Raw genomic sequence first — 22746 nt, forward strand, 5'->3', positions numbered from 1 at the left:
TCACAGTATTTGGGTAGGTCCTACAAAAATAAATGTGGGGCTTTGTTTTCAAGGGGGTCCCCGGGGGCTGGAGGGGTGGGGTGGGTGCAAAGGGCTCCCCCCCCTCAGCCCTCGGGGGTCCCACCCACCCATGTGCCCTGAAGCCCCGTCCCCACAGGCCACGCCCCCCGGTGGGCGGGGCACGAGGAACCTCATTTGCTTATTTAAAGGCGCAGGCACCGCGGTTGGGGGGGTCCCCAAGGCACGTCTGAGGGGCTCAGAGGCGGTGTCGGGGCGGGCTGGCGGCGTCGGGGGGTCCCGGCGGGGTTCCGCTGTCCGGCTGCCGGTCCCGCAGGCTCCGGGTGGTGCTCGGGGGATCTCGGGGGTCCCCGGGGCTCGGGGTGTCCGTGCAGCGCTGGGCTGGGGGGGGCTGGCGGCGAGGGGGACCCCCGGGGGGGGCTTTGGGCTCCTTGTGCCGGAGGCGCTTCTGCCGCCGGCTGAGGACTGTGGGGAGGGGGCGAGTCCTGAGCCCTGTGCCCCCCATCCCGGGACACCCCCGACCCCGACCCGGGGACCCCCGGGACACCCCCTGACCTGGGGACACCCCCCATTTACCCCCGATTTACCACCCCCTCCCCGCCCTCCTCACCCTCACCTTCACCCTTCCCACCACCAGCAGCATCCAGAGCCTCATCCCAGTCCTTTCCCAGTCCCACCCTTTTCCTCCTCCCTGTCCCCATCGCCACCCCACCCTCCTCCTCACCTTCATCCCCACCAGCATCCACAGCCCCTCCCTTTCCCATCCCACCCTTCCCCCGTCCCCCCCCTGCCCCCGGGGGTCCCTCACCGTGTCCCCTCGCTGCCCCTCCGGCCGTCACCTTCCACTGCAGCAGCACCGCGGTGACGCTGAGCGCGGGCCACGCTCCGAGCAGCGCCCACCCGGGCCAGCAGAGCGGCCCCCCCGGCGCCCCCCGCAGCCGGGCCAGCGCGAACCCCACCAGCGCCGCGCCCTCGGCGAAATAATCGGCGCAGACCACCAGGGCGGCCGCGCCCCCCACGCCCGTGCCCAGCACGGTGAGGGCGCGGGGCCAGCGCAGCGCCGACAGAGCCCCGAGCAGCGCCAGCCCCAGCGCGACCCCCGCGCCCACCCAGGGGCTGCCCGGGGGCTCCGCCGGGGCCAGCGCGGCCAGCGCGGCCGCCGCCACCAGCAGCCCCAGCAGCAGCCCCGAGGTGAAGAGCCCCACGCTGCGCAGCAGCGCCGTGAGGAGCCCGCAGAGCAGCCCGATGCCCAGCGCGATGCCCGCGCTCGCCTCCAGGCTCAGCGGGGACCCCAGGACGCGCTCCCGGTGGCACAGGAGGAAGATGACGGCGGAGCCGAAGAACAGCCCCGAGAGGAACATGACGGCCCTGAAGCAGCGGTAGCCTTGGGGGGCAGGGGGGGTCAGTGGGGGCGGTGCTGGGGGGCACTGGGCAGTCCCTGGGGGTCCCGGTGTCCCCTGTGCCCCCCGGTGTCCCCTGTGCCATCCCCTCTGCCCAGGAGCACCAGTTGTCCCCCAGTGGTCCCCGTGCCATCTCTTCTGCCCCCCAGACGTGCCCCCTGCCTCCCCAGGGCCCCCCCAGCCCCCCCAGCCATGCACTCAGGGTTCCTGGGGCCCCTCTCGGGGGTCCCCCCGTGCTCCCCAGCCCCCCCACCATGCCCCCAGCCCTGCCCCCCTCGGGGTCCCCCCCGGTGTGCCCTCAGGACCCCCCCAGCCTCCCGACAGTGTCCCAGGGGTCTCCCCGAGCCCCCCCAGCCGTGCCCCCCTCGGGGTTCCCTCAGTGCCCGCCCCAGGAGCCCCTCAGCCCCCCAGCCGGGGGTCCCCCCCGTGCCCCTCTCACCGAAGCAGCCGCAGCCGAGGCCCAGGAGCGCCCCGAGGGCGCAGAGCGCGGCCGGGATGGGCTCGAGGGGTCCCCGCGGCCCGAGGGCACAGCGGGGCTCCGCGGGGGGGGCGCCGGGGTCCATCGCCCCCCGGGCTCTGCGGGGGCAGGGGGGGGTGAGCGACCCCTCCTCGCGACCCCCTCCTCCGACCCCCCCCGTGTCCCCCCTCCCCGCACCCACATCTGGCAGCGGCGCCGCGGGGGGGGGGCGGCACATCTGGAAGGGACGGGGCTGGGGGCGCTGGGAGGGGGAACTGGAGGCGCTGGGGGCACTGGGAGTGGGTATTGGACAATGGCAAACTGGGGGAACTGGGAGCGATGGGAGGGGTCTGTGGGAGTACCGGGAGTGCTGGGAGGGGGCACTGGGAGCGGTGGGGGCACTGGGAGGGGGCACTGGGAGCGGTGGGAGCGCTGGGGTCACTGGGAAGGGGCACTGGGAGCGCTGTGGGACGGGGCAGGAGGGGCGGGGGTTGCCCAGGGGAGTCCCCGGCCGGGTTCCCATCCCCACTCGCTCCCCCCGCCCCTCCAGCCCCATCCCAGAGCTCTCCCAGTGCTCCCAGTGGTTCCACCGACTCCTGGGAGGGGGTCCCCCCTCGGGGGTCCCATCTCCGCTCGGTCCCCCCGCCCGGGACTCACCGTCGCTGCCGTCGCGGGGCTCGCGGCGGGGCCGAGATGCGGCAGGGGCGGGACCGGGGGCGGTGAGGGACCGTCGCGGGGTCCCGCGCGGGGTCTGGCGGGGGCGGGGGCGGCAGTCGGGGGGGTGAGCGTAGGAAAGGACCCGATCCCGCGTGGGGTCAATCTCGGGGAAGACAAAGGGAGGGGGTCGCACGGGGGGGCCCCGGCGGGGGCGGCGGTGCGGGACGCGCGGGGCCCACCGCGGATACCGGGCAGCATTGCCCTTTTAAGATCGAAGATGCCCCTTTAAAAGGCGGGGCCATAGGTACGGGGCGTGGCGATGCCCGTTTAAGGACGTGCGACCACACCCAACTAAGGGGCGTGTCCATACCCGCGGAAGGGGCGTGGTCACACGGTTAATGATTGGCCGCACCTCTTTAGGGGGCGTGGCCTTCGCCATTTAAGGATAGGCGGAGCGAAGCCCTCGCGTGAGGCCCCTCCCCCGGAAGTGGGCGTGGCGGCGCGGCGGCGGGCGGAAAGCGGAAGTGCGGCCGTGAGGGGACCCGGGGGGGGGCGGCGGCGGCGACCCCCCCCCACCGCCGGTACCGGCGCGGTGAGTCCAAAATACCCCAAACTCCCCCCCCGGTCCGTTTGCGGGTTCCTTACAGGCCCCACCGGGGGTCCCAGGGCCGTTCGGGGGGTTCCCCGGAGCCCTTTTCGGGGGTTCTCGGGGCCCATCCGAGGGGTCCCGGGGTGGGTCGGGGTCTCCGGGGTCCTGCGGGGGGTCCCCGGGGGCCATTCGGGGGGTCCCGGGCCCATTTCGGGGGTCTCTGCCCCTCGCTGACCCCTCTCTCTCCCCCCAGCCCCGGCAGGACCGGGATGGCCGTGACTTAACCCCGGGATGGAGCAGCCCCGGCCCCGGGACGCGGCCGAAGGAGGCTCCGGCCCCTCCAGCGCCGCCTGGAACGGGACCTGCGGCCGCGCCGGGACCGCCCCCGGCCTGGGGGACGACGAGGAGGACGGAGGGGGCGGCGGCGACCCCGGGACCCCCTGCGGCTGCCGGGGACCCCCGGCCCCCGCCCCGACCCCCGCGGGGGAGCCCCGGGCCGGGGCCTGCGGGCTCGGCTGCCGCCACCGGGGACCCCCCGACGGCGAGGGGAGGGCGCGGAGGGCCCGGAGGCGGCCGAGGCAGCGCGGGGCCCTGCGGGAGAACGAGGAGGAGGAAGAGGAGGAGGAGGGCGGGGGGCTGCGGGGCTGGGGCCGGGGGTCGCTGCGGGCGGCCCGGGCGGGGGCCGGGCTGTGCCTGAGGCTGCTCGGGGCGCTCCTGGCGCTGCTGCTCCTCCTCTTCCTCCTCCTCCTCGGGGGGCTCCGGCTCTGCTGGCGCGGCCTCGCCGCCGGAGCCCACCGGGCTCGGGAGCTCCTGGGGGACCCCCGGCAGTGGCTGCGGGGCCGGAGGAGCCCCCCGGGGGTCCCCGCGGCGGGGGAGGAGGAGCTGGGGCGGCTGCTGGCCCTGGCCGAGGTGCCCGAGGAGGAGCTGAACCCCTTCCAGGTGCTGGGGGTGGAGCCCTCGGCGGCCGACGCCGAGCTCAGAAAGGCCTATCGGCGCCTGGCCGTGCTGGTGGGTGTGAGCCGGGGGGGCCCGGGGACCCCCACCACCCCGGCGGGCCCCTGACAGTCGCTCCCCGCCCAGGTGCACCCCGACAAGAGCCCCCACCCGCGGGCAGAGGAGGCCTTCAAGGTGCTGCGGGCGGGCTGGGACCGGGTGAGCAGCCCCGAGCGGCGCCGGGACTACGAGACGTGAGTCGGGGGGGCCCTGGGGGGGGCTCTGGGACCCCCGGGGAGGGCTCTGACCGCCCGCGTTTCCCCGCAGGAAGAGGCTGGCACAGAGCGAGCTGGCGCGGTCGGTGGGAGCCTTCCTGAGCCGGCTGCAGGAGGACCTGAGGGAGGCCATGAACGCCATGGCCTGCAGCCGCTGCGGGGGCCGCCACAGGTGGGGCGGGGGGGTTTGGGGTCAGCACCGGGGGATGCTGTGTCCCTGGGGGTGGATATTGTACCCCAGAGGGTTCAGGGGGAGAGCAGGGGCAGTGCTGGGGGGACATCATGTCCTGGGGGGCTCAGGGGGGGGGGGGGAGCAGGGCCAGCGCCGGGGGGATGTGGTGTTTCAGGGGTCTCACGGTGCCACCCCCCCCGCAGGCGGTTCGAGCTGGACAGGGACCCCCAGCGTGCCCGGTACTGCGCTGAGTGCGGGGGGCTGCACCCGGCCGAGGAGGGGGACCTGTGGGCAGAGTCCCACCTGCTGGGGCTCAGGATCACCTACATGGCCCGCATGGACGGCCGGGTCTACGACATCACCGGTGGGGGCGGGCACCCCACACCCACGGGGGGACCCCACACCCACGGGGGGCTGCTCCTGGCCCCAGACTGGGGGGGTGACAGAGCCCCCAGACTTGGAGGGTTCTGCAGCCCCCAGCCCCAGGGGTCCCACCCTCTGTGGCCCCCCCGGGTGCCCCCTGACGGGTGGTCTCTGTCTCTGTCCCCCCAGAGTGGGCCGGGTGCCAGCGTGTGGGCATCTCCCCGGACACCCACCGTGTCCCCTACCACCTGTCCTTCGGCGCCAGGGCGGCCCCCCCGCCCGGGAGGCAGCGGTCAGTGCTGGGGGGGGCACCTGGGGGGTGACACCGTGACCTGGGGGGTGACACAATGCCCCGGGGGTCTCGTGGTGCCATCACACCCTCTCTCTCAGGCGGTTTGACCTGCACAGGGACCCCCAGACCCCCCAAACCTCCCTCTGTTCCCCCTCCAGGACCACCCCCAAGGGCAGCCCCCCCACCCCCTCGGAGCTCCAGGATTTCCTCACCCGCATCTTTCAGGCCCCGGCGGCCCCTGGGGGGCCCTTCCCGTCGCCCCCCACCCCTCCGGGGGCCACGGCCCCGCCTGGGGGTCCCCCCAGGCCAGAGGGGGTTGCCCCCAGGGGGGACACGAAGCACAAGAGGAGGAAGAAGGTGCGGCGGCCGCTCCCGCGCTGAGGGGCCCCAGGCCCCCCCAAAGGGCTTCTTTGAATAAAAAATCTATTTTTCTTTTTTTTTTTTTTTAGAAAAGAAAGTGAGTGGTTTTTAACGTGAGGGGTTTGTTTTAAAAAGGGGGGTGGGGTGGGGATGTGGCCAAAGGAGCTGCAGGTTGGGGGGGAAACCAAGCAGAGTTGGGGGCTGCTTTGGGGGCTCAGTCAGCCCCCGAGGAACCAGGGGCTGCTTTGGGGGCTCACACGACCCCAAATAACCCAGGAGGCAATTTAAGTGTCGTTTTAGGTGCTGGGCTGGCAGATACGGCAACTGGGGGAAAGGAGGGGGTGTGAGGGCCTGGGATGTCGATGACCAATGACCTCGCGGCCGGGGGGTTTAATTAATAAACTCATAATTAACAAATAAATTAATAACGAATAATTAATAATACCCTGCTCACCGCACTGCCGCGCTCCCATTGGTCCGTCTCCACGTCACTCAACTCCGCCGACCAATACCACGAGGGCGGTGCCGGGCGGAACCGGCCAATGGCGGGCGGCGCTTTTTCCTGTTCCGTCGGGCGCGCTCGGCGCTGATTGGCCGGGCGGCGGCGGGGGCGGGGCCGGCGCGGCGGTGACAAGATGGCGGCGGAGCCGGTTGAGCTGCACAAACTGAAGGTGCCGCGGGGACCCGCGAGCGGGGGCGGTTTGAGGGAGGGAACCGCTTTGGGCACCCGCCGCCGCGGAGGGCGGACAGACCCCTTCCCTCGTGGATTGGACCCCACCGCGGGCCGGAACCCTGGAGGTCGGGGCTCCCCGAGGCCCCGCGTGGGAGCGCAGCCGCGTGGGAGAGACCCCGGGATGGGGGTCCCGGGGATGGGGGTCCCGGGGACGGCCCCTGGGGAAGGTTCCCCGGCTGGTTCCCCAAGGGGGTCCTGGGGAGGTTCCCCCAGTGGGTTCCTCAGGAGGGTCCCCAAGAAGTTCCCCCGGTTGATTCTCCTGGGAGGTCCCTCCAGGAGGGGCCCAGCGATGGTTCCCCGGTGGTTTTCCCCGGGAGGGTCCCCCAGGAGGGTCCCGGGGGGTTCCCTTGGTTGGTTCCCCCAGGACGATCCCAAAGAGATTCCCCGGGAGGGTCGCAGGGAGGTTCCCCTGGAACGTTCCTTTCCATCCCTCAGCCCCGCTTTGATCCCTGTGTTTAATCGCTGTTTTTCCCCCCGCAGCTGGCAGAGCTGAAGCAGGAGTGCTTGGCCAGGGGGCTGGAGGCCAAAGGCAACAAGCAGGACCTCATCAACCGGCTCCAGGCCTACCTGGAGGAGCACGGTGGGTGCTGGGGGCCCTTCCCGAACCCCTCGGAATTCCCGCCCGGATTCCTGTGTTCTCTGGGAATCCAGAGGTTCCCTGGGGTGTTTTGCTGCTCCAATGGCTGCGTTGTTTTGTCCTCCAGCTGAAGAAGAAGCCAACGAGGAGGATGTGCTGGCAGAGGAGATAGAGGTGGGTTGTTTTTTGGGATGATCCCGGGGGGATCCTGGTTTGCTGAACGGGAATAACACAACACCCGGGGCTGGGTGGAGTTTAAACCACTTTTGTTGTCCATTTTGGTCCTAAAACAGACGGTTTTGGTGCTGAGAGACAACTGGGACTGTCCAGAGGGTGGGATGGGGGATCCTGTCACTGGTGTGATCCCAGTTTTTGGGATCCCTTGGAGCCTGGTCGCTCCCTCCATGTCCAGCCGGATTCACACCTGGCGGGTTTAAGGATATTCAAGGAAAAGTCTCCCAGTTGGTGCCCGTGGATCCCGTGGGATTGAGCCCTGTTCCTGCCAGGGCCAGGAAATCCAGCCTGGAAAAGCACTTTGTGCTAAAACACCCTCAGGAAGTGACTCTTCCCACTGTCAGGCTCCTTCCTGCTCAGCAGGTGCAGGATAAGGAGGATTTTTCCCTGTTTTCCCATTAAATATTTGGTGAGAAGGAGAACGGGTGCTGCTGGAGCCACTCCTGGCCATTCCCACTCCATTCTGGGCTGGGAATGTCACCCTCAGGTCATTCCCAACCCCTTGTGCAGCCCAGACCTTCTGGGAAGGGATTATGGGGCTTTGGAAAAGCACAGGGAGAGTTTCCAACCCCTCCCCGGGACACAGAACACGCGAATTCCTGGGAATGTTTGGGCTGAATCGGGGGTTTGTGCCTTGGGAATCACCCAGGAAAGGTGGCCGGGAGGTTTTTTATGGATTCTCCCCGTTGGTTCCCAGGAGGAAGAGCCGAAGCCGGCGGAGCCACCCGTGAAGGTGGAAGAGGCTCCGGTGAAGTCCCCTGACGTGTAAATATTGGGATTGGGATCCGCCTGGGAAATGTGGGAGCACGAGGGGCCACGGGATTCCCACGTGTTGGAGCAGGACTGGGGGTCCTGGTGGGGTCACCTGGGGTGGGAAATGGAGGGGTTTGGGTTGGACATTCCTGGGGGTGGGAGATTCCCCCGGTTAAGATTCTGTGGGTTTTGATCCTTTGGGTGTAGATTCCTTAGGGTTGAGAGATTCCTCAAGTCTGGATCCTTGGATTTGAGATCCCTCAGGTTTCAATGGAGAGCCAGGAGAAGGGGGAGTGGCTTCCCACTGGGAAAGGGGAGAATTCAGTGGGATATTGTGATGAAATTCCTCCCTGTGAGGGTGAGGAGGCCCTGGAACGGATTTCCCAGAGAAGCTGTGGCTGCCCCATCCCTGGAATTGTCCCAGGCCAGGTTGGTCGGGACTTGGAGCTGCCAGGGCAGGTGGGAAGTGTTGCTGCCCATGGAATGAGAGGAGTTTTCAGCTCTTTCCCAACCCGGGATCCCTGGGAGGCTCCTCGGGAGCTCCTGGGCAGGAGGGGGCGTCCCTGGGCCGCTCCAGCTCCATCCAAGCCCTGCTCCCATCCCATCCCGGCGCGTTCCCAGCCCGGCTCCGGGGCAGAATTGCTTCCTGGGGAAGTGCCATTAAACCATTAGGACCTTTCAGGGCATAAAATGGGGAACCTGTGCCGGGATTGGGAACAAAAGCCGCTCGTTTTCCTTAACGAGCCTGGCGTTCCCACTGTTTTATGGGAGCTGTTTGGGGGAGGAGGAGCTGCTCCTTCCCTCCTGGGAGCTTCCCAACTTTGGCTCTTCCTCCTTTGTTTCCCCCCTCAAGGCCCAGCTGTGTTTTGGGAGCACAAGCCCCAGAATCTACCCCTTCTGTTATATTTGAAAGGGGAGGATGGTTGGGAATGGCCCAGGGAGCAGGGAATGTGCCCAGGGAGCAGGGAATGTGCCTGGGGCTGCCCCATGAACTAGAACACAACAACCCTTTGTGTTCCAGGGCCATAAAGGAATAAAACTCCCCAGGGATTCGAGGCTTTGGGCTTCCCACAGGACCTGGAGGAGCCTTGAGCTGGGCCAGGGGTTATTCCTGCAGTTCCAGTGCCCCATCCATCCTTTTTTCAGTTCCAGTGCCAATCCCTCTGGTTTTGGGGTCCCCACGGAGTGGTTTGTCCTGCCTTCAGCAGTTCATGATCCCCCCAGTCCTGCAGGGAATGAGAGTGTGGCTGCTCCTGCTGTGATCCCAGCTCATTTCCCAAGGGAATTCAGGGATGCTGGAAGGGCTGTTCCTTTGCTGGGTGATGTTTCCTGCCCCAGATGTTCCCAAAATCTTAGAAGTTCCCCAGGCCTCATCCTTCCCTTTGGCATCAATGCTGGGCTCCAGATTTGAGGAAGATCCACAAACCTGGCTCGTGGCTCCCATTTCCACACAGCCCCTTGGTTGTGTTGGGAATGTGTGGCCAGGAGGAGATTCCCGACCCCTTTCCCACCAGGACGTGTCTCTGGAATCCACAGGAGCTGCTCTCACTGGTTTCTCTCTTTCCCAACACCCCCAGGATCACGGAAAAGAAGGTGGTGAAAATCACATCTGAGATATCCCAGATGGAGGTGAGATTCCTGCTGCTGCATCCCCCCAGGAGGGGATTCCATGGGAATTTTTGTGGGTTGGTTTTGCATTTCCCATTCCTGGGAGTGTCCCAGGCCGGGCTGGAGCCCCCTGGGATGGTGGGAGGTGTCCCTGGCCCTGGCAGGGGGTGGGTGGGATGAGCTTTCATGTCCCTCTGGATCCATTCCATGATTCCCTGATGTCCTTTGCCCCCCTCTCCCCGTGTTTGTGCTCCCTGGAAACCCTCGGGAGCCGCCGATTCCTCTGGGAAAGCTCCGAGTTTCAGGAATCTGCTTGTGCTCCTCTAATCCCCCCTTAATTTCCTTGGCTCCTGAGGCAGAAATCCCTATGAAAACACGATTCCTGCTGTTCCCAGCAACTCCAGGGTTTAATCTGCTGTTTGGGACACGCTGATTTCCACAGCAACCGGCGCAGGAGGGGGATTGTGACCTTGGAGAGGCAGGAACAGGGCCCGGGGGGGCTGGGGCAGATCCTGGAGGGAACTGCTGCCACTCGTCCTCCTGCTCTTTGTTTTTCCCCAAATTCTGCAAGATTTTTCCCAGAAAATCCCCCCTTCCTTTGGTTGTTATTTAGTGTGAGGTTGGTGGGTCTCAGCAGAGTGGTGTTGGGGTGGGTTTTGAGGGAAAAGGGAGTTATTTAGAGGTATAAATAAATATATTTACATAAATTCAGGTGAGCAAGGGAGACAAATCCCTGGGGTAAATAACTGGAAGTGGGAGCACAGCCTGGAATTCTGTCATTTGCTGTGGATCTGGGAGGGTGTGAGGGGCTTCCCACTGCCAGAGGGGAGGGTTAGGTGGGATACTGGGAAAGAATTCCTCAGGTATCCTTTAGGATATATAAAGGGATAAGGAAACAAGGTTTGACCCAAGTGGTGCCTTTTTCCACCTTTATTTTGCCTTTTTCTACCTCTGTTTTCCCTCCTCTGCTGAGTTCCAGCTCCTCAGTCCCGGGAGGGGCCCAAGTGCTGCTCCCAGTGCAGCTTTTCCAAACATTTATGTTTTGGAGCAGATGTTTATGATGCTCCTCGCTGTGCCCTTGGCTCCGCTCAGTGTTTCCATTAAATATTCCCTGTTTTTCTAACCTCCAAAACACCCCACGCAGCGTAAGAATCAAATATTAATCATTTCCCTGGGGCTTCGGGGGGGATTTAAGTCCTTGGAAGTGCAAACCTTTGCATTCCTGATGATCCCAGGGTTTTCCCTCTGCTCTGAGCCAGAGTGGCCGAGTTGTGGCTGGAATTCACCTGGAATTTCTCCGCTGGTGGCAAAGTGCTCATGGATGGGGTCTGGCTCCTGGGAAGGGGCTTGTTCCAAAGAAACAAATTCTCTGGAAAAAACACCTCCATCATTTTTTTTTTTGAGCAAGTTTCCTTGGATTTTTGCTCGGGGGGAAGGGAGGGAAGTGTCGGCCCCCGGAGCTGGTGGTGCCTCCAGGAGGGATGTCGGCTGTTCCCTGGCTCAGGAATTCCTTGGGATGGCCTGAGCCATCCCAAAATTCTCACCTGTCTCTGCTCCCTGCTCCTGTTTCCTCCCTGAGGGGCGATGGACCTTTTCCATTGGGTTTTCCTGGAGTTTGGGGGGTCGGGGGTGTCTGGACCCCGTTGGTCGCACGAGGTACCAGCGGCTCCTTCTCCCTCGGATCCAGGGGTGGGGAGTTTTCCCTTCCCGTGGCTGTTGGGATCTGCCCCTGCCCTTCACCCCCTGGCAGCCCTCCCTGCCCATTCCCAACGTGCCCTGTCCCTTTCCCAGCGGATGCAGAAACGGGCCGAGCGCTTCAACGTCCCCGTCAGCCTCGAGAGCAAGAAGGCGGCTCGGGCGGCGCGGTGAGAGGGGAGGGGTGGGAGTCAGGGGGGGCTGGGGTGGGAATGAGGGGGTGCCTGGGGTGGGAGTGTGCCCAGGGTGCCCGGGGTGAGGAGTGGGAGGGTGCCCAGGCTGGGAGTCAGGGGGTACTGGGGTGGGAGGGTGCCCGGGACGGCTCCTTGGTGGGATTTGGGAGCACATTCCTCCCTGGGAGCGTGGGGAGGTCCCTGGAATGGATATCCCTGGGATAGTGGGAGGCGGAACTGGATGCGCTTCAAGCTCCCAACCCGACCAATTCCGTGGTTCTTCCCTGGGAGAAGTCTCTGCAGGGACCTCTGTGTGCAGGGATGGGACAATGACCCTGGAAGGGTCTGGAGAACCAGGGGGAGAACGGGTTTGCTGGAGGGTTTGGGGTTTGGGTTTGGAGAAGGTGGGAGCTGCTGCAGGAATTCCATGAGCTGGGAATGACGTGTTCCAGCTCATCCTGCCCCCAGAGCAGGGAAAACCCTGGGAAGGGGAGTTCTCCAGGGCTGGATATTCCCATCACTGACTCACCCTTGTTCACCTTCCACAGGTTTGGTTTGGCCACAGCTCCCACAAAAGGTGAGGGGAAGCAGAACCAACCCCTGGAATGACCTTCCTGCAAATATTTACTCCTTGTAGGGGGAGAAGAAAAGACTGGTGGGACAACCCTTGTTTTCCCTTTTCCTGGAGCTCCAGGTGGGAATTGTGGAGCTGGAATCCTGTGGAATCAGGAGGAAAAGGCCTCAGGTTGTCACTTGGGGGTTGGATTTTCCCAGTGTCTCTCACTCCAAGCCCAACTGGGAGGCACAGCCGGGTTTTCCTTGGCATTCCTTGGTCCTTCCAAACATCTGTGGCTTCCTAAAATGCCACATTCCACTCCTGGAGCTGCTGGAGAGGTGGGATGGGGGCGGGTTTGAGGGTGGAGAAGCTGCTTTGGAGGTGAAAATGGAATTGGGAGTGAGCAGGGATGGAAAGTGGGAAGAATGGGGTGGGAATTCTCATCTCCTTGGAGATAAAATCCTACTCCAGTGCTGTTCCCTAACTGGGAATTCTCTCTCTTCCCTCTTCTTTCAGGCCTCTCTGGAGACAGCAAACCCACGGTAAGAAAAGCTTCATTCCACTGGAATTTTGGGTGGGAACATGATCCAAGTGGTTCCTGCAGGAGGGGGGGCTCTGCCAGGGAAGGTTTGTCCCAAAAATCTGGGCTCTTTAGGGGTGATTTATTTAGGGATAACAGTGCCCAATATCTCTGGGAAGCCTTGGGAAGCTGCTGGGTTTGGAAGGGGGTGGTGCAGCTTCCCAACCCTGGGGCAGCCCGGGAGCAGAGCTGGCTTTCAGGAGTCCTGGCAGTTTTCCCAGAGGCCCTTAATTGTCCATTTGAGGATGAGGCCGATCCCTATCCCTGAAACCCCAGGGATGGGGATGGAAAAAACAAGCCACGGAAACTGTTTCCTGCTTCTCGTAGATAAACATGGATAAACTAAAGGAAAGGGCTCAGAGGTTTGGGTTGAATGTCTCCTCACTCTCCAAAAAGGTAAGGACATTCCAGGACACTCTTCCCACCTCGGGATTATCCCAGTGCTCCAACCCCACCATCCCTGTCTGAGGTTTTACATCCCATTCCCGAGCCCTGTCAGCACCATTTCCTTCCCCTTCCTCTCTGTTTGTGTTTGTGCTGGGACTCCATACGGTTTTCCAAGAGTTACAGCTCCCGGGGGTTTGGAATTTTAGGGTTATTCATCCGGATTTTAAGTGGGAAGAGCCCCCACGATCCAGGGGGTTCAAATCCCACCGTGTCCATGCGGGTCCCTGCCTGGAGCAGGAGCCAGGTCAGCCCAGACCTGGAGCTCTGGAGAGAAGGTTCCAGTGGGAAATAACCCTTGGAAATACAACAGCTCCGTTGGCACCTGGAGATCCCATTTTCAGCTGGAATATGTGCCCAGGGAAGGGATGAGTGTCAGCCTGGAGAGGAGAAGGATCCAGGAAGACCTTGGAGCCCCTTCCAGGGCCTAAAGGGGCTCCAGGAGAGCTGGAGAGGGACTGGGGACAAAGGATGGAGAGACAGGACACAGGGAATGGCTTCCCACTGGGAAAGACAAGATTTAGGTGGGATTTTGGGAAGAAATTCCTCCCTGTGAGGGTGGTGAGGCCCCAGAATGGATTTCCCAGAGGGTGCCCCATCCCTGGAAGTGTCCAAGGCCAGGCTGGAGCCACCTGGTCTGGTGGAAGGTGTCCCTGCCTATGGTGGGACTGGATGAGCTTAAACCCCCCTCCCAACCCATTCCATGATTTTCCTTTCCCTGGCTGCAAGTTTTCCATGTCACGTCCCAGAGTTGTGGCCATGGGAAGTGCCAGGAGCCTCAGGAACGACCCTGGTTGGACCCCAGCGTGTCCCTTCCATGAAAAAGTCCCAACTGCCTGTGCTGGGACAGGTTAATTTTTACCCCTCGTGGCTTCAGCTGAGTTTTGCTTTAATTCCAGTTGACAGGAACATGTTTTCCGTGGAGCAGATCCTGGCCTGGATCAGCCAGGGGGGACCAGGGCTCAGTGGAGCAGCAGAAAGTCTCTGTGTGTCCAAACCAGCAAATGAGGCAGAGAAAACAATTCCTTTAATTGTTTGGCTTCCAGGAGCTCGGAGCAGCAGCCTGAGGAGGAATATCCTTCTCCTGGATAATCCCTGTGCCTGCAGCCTTTCCAAACCACCCCTGGCAGCTGGACCAGGAGCTGGTTTGGCCCCCAAAGAAGCCAGGGGTGGGGATGGGGGGGGATGCTGGCAGAGGAAAGGGAAAAGGGTTGGTGGGATGTTCTAGGAGAGCAATTCCTGTGGGTCAGAGAGGTGGGATTGGCCTCAGTGGAGGGTTTGTCGTTGGGAAATTCTGATTTCTGGCACTTTGCAGAGGTGGCTCTGGAGGAAAGGCCCCGTTGGGACAGATGGAGGAGCAGCAGCGGCTCCCCCTCATCCCCCTTTCCCTCGGGTTCATCCATCCAGGCTCTTCCCTCTCCCCAGAACCCTTCCAGGCCCTCCCTCCCTGTGTCACTTCCCAAACAAGGGCTCGGGGCACTCCTGGGCTCCGGGAAAGCTCCGGGAGTGGCCAGGGCTCCTTCCCGGCCTCCCTGACCTCCCTCTCCCACTCAGCTGGTCCTTCCTTGGGCCCCGCTGGGAAACAGGACTTGGCTTTTGTCTGGAACACAAATACATCCCCCCCTCCCCCTCTATTATGATTCCATCAATGATGTCATTATGTCCCATTCAGGGGCTCCTGGACCCGTTGGCTGCAGGAATTTGGAGGAGAATGGCAGGGCCTGCTCGGGCTCCAGCCCTTCCCAAGCCTGGGGGAGCAAACCCACCTTCCCCTTCCCTGGAAAACAACCCAAGAATTCCCCCTGTGGGAAGTGGGGAGGGAGCACAGGGGATCCCTCCTTCCCAAACTCCTGGAGTTCGGGGAGGAATCCCCTCCTTCCCAGCGATTCCTTTTCATTCCCAGCTTCAGCTGCTCCTTCTGTTCCCGGGAGACTCGATGGTTTCCCTTCCCTTGTCCGTGGGATGTTGCTCCCAGTGGTTTTTGGGGGATGTTCTGACTCCCTGATTTTCAGTCGGCCATCCCAAATCCAGAGTGCGCTCCCTGTTTTTGGGCTGGATGTGGGAATCCATCCCTGCCTGGTGGGAAAACCCACCCAGCAGGTCCTGTGACCTCCAATTTGCCCAGTTCCACAGTTCCCAGGTCACAGGGGACTCTCCTCCAATCCTGCCCGTGCTGGAGCTGGGAATTTGGGGCAGGAGGAGCCTCTGCAAACACGGGCTGACGTCGGAGGTGCCTTGGGGGTGCCAAGAGATGAAAAGCCCCTTTTGCCTCCTGAAATTGGCCTCGTTCCCGAGGCATCATTTGCCTCATCCCTGACGTGGGAGGGCAGGAATTCCTTTCCATGTGCTCTTAGCACATGGATGTGACTTTCTGCTCCTCCTCCTCCCCCTGACCCCCTTTGGAGCGAGCACAAACTCCCAGCTGGGACAGCCAGGAGGGCTTTTCATGGGAAAACCTCTGGGGCAGGCTGGGAGCTGGCTCAGGGCAAGAGAAGGTTCCATGAATGCCTTGGAGCCCCTTCCAGTGCCTGAAGGGGCTCCAGGAGAGCTGGAGAGGGACTGGGGACGAGACATGGAGTGGCAGGACCATGGGGAATGGCTTCCCACTGTAAACCAGGACATTTAGGTGGGATTTGGGGAAGGAATTCCTCCCTGTGAGGGTGGTGAGACACTGGCACAGCGTAAAGAAAGAACTAGAGCTGGATGTTCTGCCTTCCCACCCTGTTTTCCAAGTTTCTTTGGGAGAAAGGATGAGCAATGAGCTTGTGGTTGCTTTCCTGTGTCAAAAAACCTTCCTGGGGCAGTTATCCCAAGCCAGTGGCTGATCCCACCTTGCTCAGGCTTTGCTGGGTCAGAAAAGTCCGTCAGGCAGCAGCCAGGACGTGCCCAGGGTTGTTCCAGCTCCTGCTCCTTGTGCTTCCCACCATCTCCTCTTGGATTTTGGGATTTGGCAGGGACGGGGAGAGAAACGGGAGGAGCAAACACGGGGATAAAGCCTGGAGGAAATAAGGTCAGGATGAATTTCAAGCAGGCCCCGGGTGGCAGCTGCGTGCCCCAGGATTGGAGTGTTCCCGGGAATAACTCCCCCGGGAGCCGCCGGGGCCGGGATCGGACGCGGAGTCGCCCTCGAGGGTCCGTCACCTCTCGGGGGGGGTCAAGGCCGTGCCACCATCAATCCTGCAGTGCCTGGAGGCCTCAGCTCCGCTCTCCATCCCCCCATCCCTCATCCCAGCCCAGGAGGGCCCCTCTGCGGGGTCTGTGGGGAGGACACTCCAGGCCTCACCTGCAATTCCAGAGCAGTTCCCTCCTGGAATGGTTTGATCTGCAGGGAAGGAAGGGGAAGATGTGGAGCAGCTCTGCCGTGGAGAGCTGGGAGCGTTCATGGAGAAGGGAAGGATCCAGGGAGACCTTGGAGCCACTTCCAGGGCCTGAAGGGGCTCTGGGAGAGCTGGAGAGGGCCTTGGACAAGGCCTGGAGTGACAGGACAGGGGGGAATGGCTTCATACTGGAAAAGGGCAGTTTTAGGTTGGATTTTGAGAAGAAATTCCTCCCTGTGAGGGCAGGGAAGCACTGGAATGGACTTCCCAGAGGATCCCCCATCCCTGGAAGTGTCCAAGGCCAGGTTGGACGGGGCTTGGAAGGTGTCCCTGCCCATGGCAGGAGGTTGGGATGGGATGAGCTTTCATTAGTTTAAGCAGAGTGTTGCACCTGAACTGTTCCCAGTGCTGGGATCCAGTCGGGATCCAGTTGGGATCCTGGGCAGGGCTCCCTGAGTGCCAGAACCATGGAAGCCATAAATTAACACCTTTTGGCAGCAGCTCCTCAGCAGCAGCAGCTCTTCTCCCTTCTCCCAGGAGAGGGGACCGAGGCAGTTTTTCAGTGGATCCTTCTCCTTCAGGGAATGAGCGACTGGAGCCGGAGAAGTGGCTCATCCCAGATTTAATGGTGGAACCAGGTCGTTCATCCCCTGGGAGGGGACAGGGAGCAGCCTGGGGCCACCAGCCCTGGGGACAGGAGGGTCCCCTTGGTGCCTGGAGCTCTGGGATTCGGGTTGGACATCCAGGCCAGGAGGGAGCCCTTGGAGAGGGGGCAGATCCCGAGGCAGATTCCCGTGGCACTGGAATGCCGTTGCCACCAGCAGCCCTGGGATCCCCCCTGAAATCAAAATGAACAGTTTGGGATCAAATGCAGCACAAATCCGTGGACAGACTTGAGGGACTTGTCGGGATTCCCAATCCTGGGGATCCCATTCCTGGATCACAGGGAAGGCTTTGTCTCCAAGGCTTGGAATCCCTCTTGAAACTTTTTTCCCCTCTTCTTCCCGTTCTCTTAGAGAAGTGGGAGAGCAAAGGGAACAGAAATTGGAACAGGGAGGTTGGAAAATGGATGTGAGGGGCTGCCAGCGGGGTCAGCTTTCCCTGGATTTGGCAGGGCCGGGATTGATGGATGTGGCCAGGGGGGCTCGGGGTCATTTTCCTCAGCTGGATTTCAGCACCCCATGAATCAACCCCTGGCAGGGGAACAGCTTGGGATGGAGGGGAGTTCACCGGGCGCGTGGAGGGGGGTCAGGGAGCGGGATCGTTATCCCGGGATTGATTTAGGGAAGGGGCCTCCCGAGGAATAAATCACTGGGATCCTGGAGCTGGGGGGAGGAAGGCACGGAATGTTGTGGTGCCAGAGTGGATCTGGGGACCCCCTGCTCAGGGAATGGAACCCCCTGGGAGTGGGGGTGGGATCTGGGAGCTGTTCCATTGGATGTCACCAGAGGGTTTAATCCAAGGAGGAAGTGGAAGATGTGGAGCAGCTCTGCTGGGAACTGGGGGGGGTCATGGAGAAGGGAAGGCTCCAGGAGAGCTGGAGAGGGACTTTGGACAAGGGATGGAGGGACAGGACACAGGGAACGGCTTCCCACTGTCAGAGGGCAGGGTTGGATGGGATTTTGGGAAGGAATTCCTCCCTGTGAGGGCGGTGGGGCCCTGGAATGCATTTCCCAGAGAAGCTGTGGCTGCCCCATCCCTGGAAGTGCCCACGGTCAAGTTGGAGCAACCTGGGCTAGTGGAAGGTGTTCCTGCCCCAGACAGGTGGAATGGGATGAGGAGGGATGGGAGGAACACCCCTGGGCATTCCCAGCCAATGAACCAGGTCCCTTCCCCATGCAGAGCGAGGAGGACGAGAAGCTGAAGAAGAGGAAGGAGAGGTTTGGGATCGTCACGAGTTCGGCCGGGGCTGGAGCCACAGAGGACACAGAGGTAAAAACCCTCCTCCCAGGGGATGTGGAGCAGGGAGGGGAGCAGGGAGAGTCCTGGGACCTCCGAGATCCAGGGACACCTCGGGGCTGAGCCCCAACCATGGGCTGTGCTCCCCCACCACCTCCTGGCCCAGGGGGGGCTTTTCCAAGGAAAAGGGTTTCCCAAGGGAGAGGTTTCGGGCAATGCCCACCTCAAATCCAAGCAGAAGGACAGATTTCTGCTTGGCCCAGGGCTGGGGGGAGCCCTGGGAAGGCAGCAGGAGCTGATTCTCCGGGAAGGAGAAGGGAAGGGGGCACAGGCAGCCCCTGTGGACCCCACGGGATGGGGTTTCCATGGATCCATGCTGGGAACAGGCTGCTCCAGAGCTCTCTGAGCCTCCTCCCCTGGCAGGACATCACAGATGCTTCCAGAAGGAGCGGGGGGCACATCCCACCCTGATCCCCCTCCCCTCCCCGGGGCTGATCCTCGTCCTCGTCCCTCCCTGGGCCCCGGCAGCTCCTGGACCCTCTGCTATTGTTGCTCTTCATCCATAAATCCCGGGAGGCTCCAGGATATAATGAGGATTGGGATGCTGACCCTGTTTCCAGTGCTTTGTTGTGGCCTCAGCGGTTCTGGCCCATCTTTTAAATTTATCACCTCCTCGGGGCAATTTTGGTCCCTTTTATTGTGCTTTGACGCTTCTCCTTCAAGTAATTCCAACCCTGTGCTCCAGGCTGGAATGATTTGAAGGTGGCTCCTGCCTGAAGCGGGTGGGCAGTGCCCTGCACACCTAAATGCCACCAAAACGTGGGATTTGGGGACCCTCTCTGGGGACAAAGGGACCCCCCCAGGGTGGGGGGTGCTGGGTGAGCACACCAGGATTTGGGTACAGCTAAACCAGGCAGCTCCAGTTTGCTTCCTGTGAGAAATTGTGCCCCTCCAGGTGGGATTTAGGGGCTGTTTTTCAGGGCTGAGTGTTTTTTGGGGGGTTTCTGCCCCGGGGGGGGTGAAGCAGGAGCTCCGTTCCTGGCGGAGCAGGGGGAGCGTGAGGCTTTTCCGTCGGGTCACCCGGAGACTGTGCTGGAACAAAAAGGGCTTTTTACTGGCATTGTGTGCACTCAAATGCACCTTTCCCTGGAGATCCTGGGCTGGGGGCTTCTGTTGCCCCCCGGGCTATTTATCCTGCTAAAAATTAAGATTTATACGCCCCTCGTGGAGCGGCTTAAAGGGGAATCGGCCGCGTATTTAATGTGTCCCTCTCACCTTCCCCATGAATAGAGCAGAGTTCACCCTTTGCCCTTTTCCATTTCCCACCTCCCCACTCCCTGCCAGCATTTCAGGCCCCTGAAGTCACCATTGTTCCTGGCTCAGCCCCTTTTGTGGCTCCTTCCCACTGTATTCCGGGCACTGTATGTTCCTGTTCCGTGGGTTTGGGGATCTCTCTGGGGTTTGGGGCTCTTTGTGGGTTGGGTCCCTCTGTTTTGAGGCTCTTTTTTCATTTGGGTCTCTCAGTTTTGGGCTCTTTGTGGTTTGGATCTCTCTGTTTTGGGGCCTCTTTGTGTGTTTTGGGGCTCTTTGTGTTGGGAAAAGCTCCATCTCTCCCTCTCTGTGGGAGCAGGATCCGGAGCCTCCACTTCCCATCTGTGTTCCCCAGGCTGGATTTTGAACCAGTTCTCCCCCAGGTTCTTTATGAGATTTTAAATAACTCATTTATTGGGTTTTTTAATTTTCCTTGTCATTCCCTTTCCAGGCAAAGAAGAGGAAAAGAGCAGAACGGTTTGGGATCGTGTGAGGCCGTCCCGGAGCTCCTGCCGTGGGTTCCTCCTCCTGCTCCTGCTCCTCCCTCCCCACTTCCCACTCCCACACTTTTCCAAAGGTTTTAGTGACAGTACACAGGGAATTCCCCTGGAGTTGGATGATTGTGCTACTCACATTTGATTTTTTTTCTCAAATGGCCAAGTTCAGAAATGAGGAAAAACGGAGCAAAAAGCAGCAGCTGGTTTTGGTGCCGCCCCGGCCCCACATTCCGGGGGTTTCCCGGTGTTTTGGGGGGTCACAGCAGCAGCTCCTGATCCTTCCCAGTGCTCCAGGAATCCCTGTGGCCACGGCACAGCTGGGACAAGGACAGGTCCCACTCCCCCGAGGGGACAATGACACGAGTCCTGCTCAGTCTCTGCTGCCTCTGACAATGTCAGGGAAGGATTTTCCCAAATCCATCCTCGCATCTTTCCCAGAATGTGGTGGCCTGGGGCATTCCCACAACCTTCCCTGCAGGAGCTGCCAGAGGCAGAATTGCCCATTAACCCCAGATCAGGTGATTTCTCCCCAAACCAGGAGCGTTGCCCTGAGATCCGTGTGTTGGATGTGGATGTTCCTGGAGGATGTGCAGGAATGTGGCTCTTCCCGCTGCTACAACATCCCATTTTTGGTGAAATTATGGAAAAATCCACGGCCCAAACACACCAAAGATGCTGCTGGTGAAGCCTTTCCGGCTCCCTCAGCTTTGGCACCTTGGATTTGGGGGATTCAGGGAGCAGCTCCCGGGGGGGAGCGCGGGATCCCCAATCCCATGGGATTGGCAGGGGCTGCCCTGGCCCCCTTCCCCTTCTCCTTCCCAGAGAATCAGCTCCTGCTGCCTTCCCAGAGCTCCCAGAGCAGGAATGTGTCTGTAAGCAGGAATGTCTGCTTGGATTTCAGGTGGGCATTGACCGAAACCCTTCCCCTGGTGAAGACTTGATGTCCCAGGATTGTTATTCCCGCGGGATCCTCATCCCAGAGCGCTGGGAAGGCCGTTGGGAGCAGCAGGGACGTCCCACCCCGGGCATTCCGAGGCTCCCACCCCAGTAACAAGCAATAGTTCTACTTTTTGTAACGTGGAAAGTCTTCAAAAATGCTTCTGTTCCCTGAGCGTTTCGGGGCCTCCGGGAAATTCCTGGGATGTTCCTTCCCTTCCCCAAAGGGCAGCTGAAAGCCACGGGATCCAGGTGACACCACGGGATCCAGGTGACACCACGGGATCCAGGTGACACCCTGTGTCCTTGGCTGAGCTCCGTTGCTCCTCCCCATTCCCTGTGCTCCCGTTATCCCAGTGTTTTGGTCCATGTTTGGGGTTTCTCCTCCGTGTTTTCTGTTTCCCTCGTGGTTCCCCCGCTGGTTGTTGGCTCGGAAGGGTTTGTGGTGCCAGGGCAGGGAAGGGTTTGTGGTGCCAGGGCAGAGGTTCCCTCCTCGCTTTCATAATAAAACTCCTTCTCCAAGGCACTCCTGGGCTCCTGGGTTGGGACTGGGGCTGGAGCTGTGCAGGAAACCCCCGACATTCCCGTCCTTACCCAGGGCTGGGTATCCCTGGCATTACCCGGGATGTTCCATGGCCAAATTCCCGCCCTCTGGCCTCCAGATGTGGATCTCCTCCCTCTCTGGAGCAGGGAATGGGGACACGGATGTCACCCAGGGCAGGGCTGTTCCCCTCCCCTCCTCACCGGGATTTTGGGGCCAGGTCCTCGTGGAGCTCCAGGGGAAGCACAGACTCCTCTGGATTCGGGTCACTGGTGGGTGAGGGGACACTGGTGGTGGCACTGCCCCTCTCCAGGGCTCTGGGTCCCACCAGCTCCGCACTGGCACAAGGACCAGGGCGCAGGAGGGTCCCTGTCCTGTTCCTGCCCTGGTCTCTCTGCTCAGAAGGTCCTGCTGACATTTCTCCTCCCGGTGTCGGTCCCTCTCCCTCCTCGGGGATGAGTTTTCGGCGGCGGCGGCACCAAATTTGGGATGGGCTCCTCCCCGTCCCCAAATTTGGGATGGGCTCCTCCCCGTCCCCGCGGATCCGGGGCCGCTCCCCGTCCCCGCATCTTCCACCGCGAGCGGCCCCAAACAGCCCCCGAGCCGGGGGCTCCTTGTGACTAATTTGGGCTGAATAGGGGAAGAAGAAAAGCCGCGGGCGCACAATGGGCGGGGGAAATTCGTGTGGGAAAGGCAGGGAAAGAAAGGAAGGGCCGGGGCTGCGGGACCGCGCGGGAGCGGGGCCCAAATGCGGCGTGAAGTCACTTGTGAGAGCCCCTCGGGGACAGCCCGGGGGGGGGCCGGAGGAGCGGGGGGGGCTTGCACAAAGGGTGAGGGGCTCCAGCGGCCCCTCCTTCCCCTGCACCGGCCGCGGATCCCCCTGACCTCAAATCCGGCCTCGAATCCCAACAGCCTCGTCTCCCACTGGCCTTGTCTTGTCTCCCACTGGTCTCATCTCCTTGAGGTGACCAAGGATTGCCCCTCCTTGGCTGGTGGCTCCTGTCCCGCGGGACGGGGATGTCCCAGCAGCCAGAGCGTGGCCGGAGCTGATCCATCCCCTTGGATCCTTCTGCTCGGATCCTTCTGTTGCCCTGCCGTGGAGGAGGCGGCTCCGTGAGGGATGTGCTCACTGAGGACAGGGAATGGGGACGCCTCAAATCCTACTTGTGAGGCACCCAGAGCTCGGGAGGGTCTGAGGGTCTTTGGGGTGGCATCAAAACCCCGTCCCTGATGTAGGTTGGGCATTGCCAGGGGCCCGAGCCGACTGGATCCCAGGATATTCCGGGGATCTTTGGGATGACCTTGATGCAGGTTGGGGACTGAACCACCCAGACCCTGGGATGGTCCGGGGACCTTTGGGATGGCACCAAACCCCA

General features: G+C 62.0%; 3 protein-coding genes across 3 annotated transcripts; 2 read left to right on the top strand and 1 right to left on the bottom strand.

The window, feature by feature from the left end:
• Positions 1-256: 256 nt before the first annotated feature.
• Positions 257-3310, bottom strand: LOC113978524 (transmembrane protein 198-like). Its single transcript, XM_027705524.1, has 5 exons — positions 3178-3310; positions 2533-2626; positions 1858-1994; positions 827-1402; positions 257-483 (listed from the first exon to the last, which is right to left on the bottom strand). The coding sequence occupies exons 1-5, from the start codon at positions 3308-3310 to the stop codon at positions 257-259; spliced, it is 1167 nt and encodes a 388-aa protein (XP_027561325.1).
• Positions 3311-3412: 102 nt separating this feature from the next.
• Positions 3413-5595, top strand: DNAJC14 (DnaJ heat shock protein family (Hsp40) member C14). The gene is made up of 6 exons (XM_027705529.1): positions 3413-4129; positions 4202-4308; positions 4382-4501; positions 4705-4865; positions 5054-5156; positions 5315-5595. The coding sequence occupies exons 1-6, from the start codon at positions 3413-3415 to the stop codon at positions 5535-5537; spliced, it is 1431 nt and encodes a 476-aa protein (XP_027561330.1). The 3' UTR covers positions 5538-5595.
• A 522-nt stretch (positions 5596-6117) lies between these two features.
• SARNP (SAP domain containing ribonucleoprotein) lies at positions 6118-21355 on the top strand. Its single transcript, XM_027705525.1, has 12 exons — positions 6118-6187; positions 6730-6829; positions 6954-7000; positions 7758-7825; positions 9391-9442; positions 11213-11286; positions 11838-11866; positions 12362-12387; positions 12753-12821; positions 18029-18118; positions 19848-19910; positions 20795-21355. The coding sequence occupies exons 1-11, from the start codon at positions 6152-6154 to the stop codon at positions 19887-19889; spliced, it is 633 nt and encodes a 210-aa protein (XP_027561326.1). The 5' UTR covers positions 6118-6151; the 3' UTR covers positions 19890-19910; positions 20795-21355.
• The last annotated feature ends 1391 nt before the right edge of the window (positions 21356-22746 follow it).

This window comes from Neopelma chrysocephalum, unplaced genomic scaffold, assembly GCF_003984885.1.
Source record: "Neopelma chrysocephalum unplaced genomic scaffold, ASM398488v2 Primary Assembly neopelma1_338, whole genome shotgun sequence".
NCBI classification, from domain to species: Eukaryota; Metazoa; Chordata; class Aves; order Passeriformes; family Pipridae; genus Neopelma; species Neopelma chrysocephalum.

Bases quoted from the DNA above. Each gene is read 5' to 3' on its own strand.
- LOC113978524 (XM_027705524.1), bottom strand. From the start codon at position 3,310: ATGGCCCCCGGGGACCCCCCGCAGGACCCCGGAGACCCCGACCCACCC. The intron at 1,995-2,532 runs GTGAGTCCCGGG...CTGCCCCCGCAG, and splicing joins GCCCCGCGACGGCAGCGACG to AGCCCGGGGGGCGATGGACC. The intron at 484-826 runs GTGAGGGACCCC...CCCTCCCCACAG, and splicing joins AGGGGCAGCGAGGGGACACG to TCCTCAGCCGGCGGCAGAAG.
- DNAJC14 (XM_027705529.1), top strand. From the start codon at position 3,413: ATGGAGCAGCCCCGGCCCCGGGACGCGGCCGAAGGAGGCTCCGGCCCC. The intron at 4,309-4,381 runs GTGAGTCGGGGG...GTTTCCCCGCAG, and splicing joins CGGCGCCGGGACTACGAGAC to GAAGAGGCTGGCACAGAGCG. The intron at 4,502-4,704 runs GTGGGGCGGGGG...CCCCCCCCGCAG, and splicing joins CGCTGCGGGGGCCGCCACAG to GCGGTTCGAGCTGGACAGGG.
- SARNP (XM_027705525.1), top strand. From the start codon at position 6,152: ATGGCGGCGGAGCCGGTTGAGCTGCACAAACTGAAG. The intron at 9,443-11,212 runs GTGAGATTCCTG...TCCCTTTCCCAG, and splicing joins CTGAGATATCCCAGATGGAG to CGGATGCAGAAACGGGCCGA. The intron at 12,388-12,752 runs GTAAGAAAAGCT...TGCTTCTCGTAG, and splicing joins CTGGAGACAGCAAACCCACG to ATAAACATGGATAAACTAAA.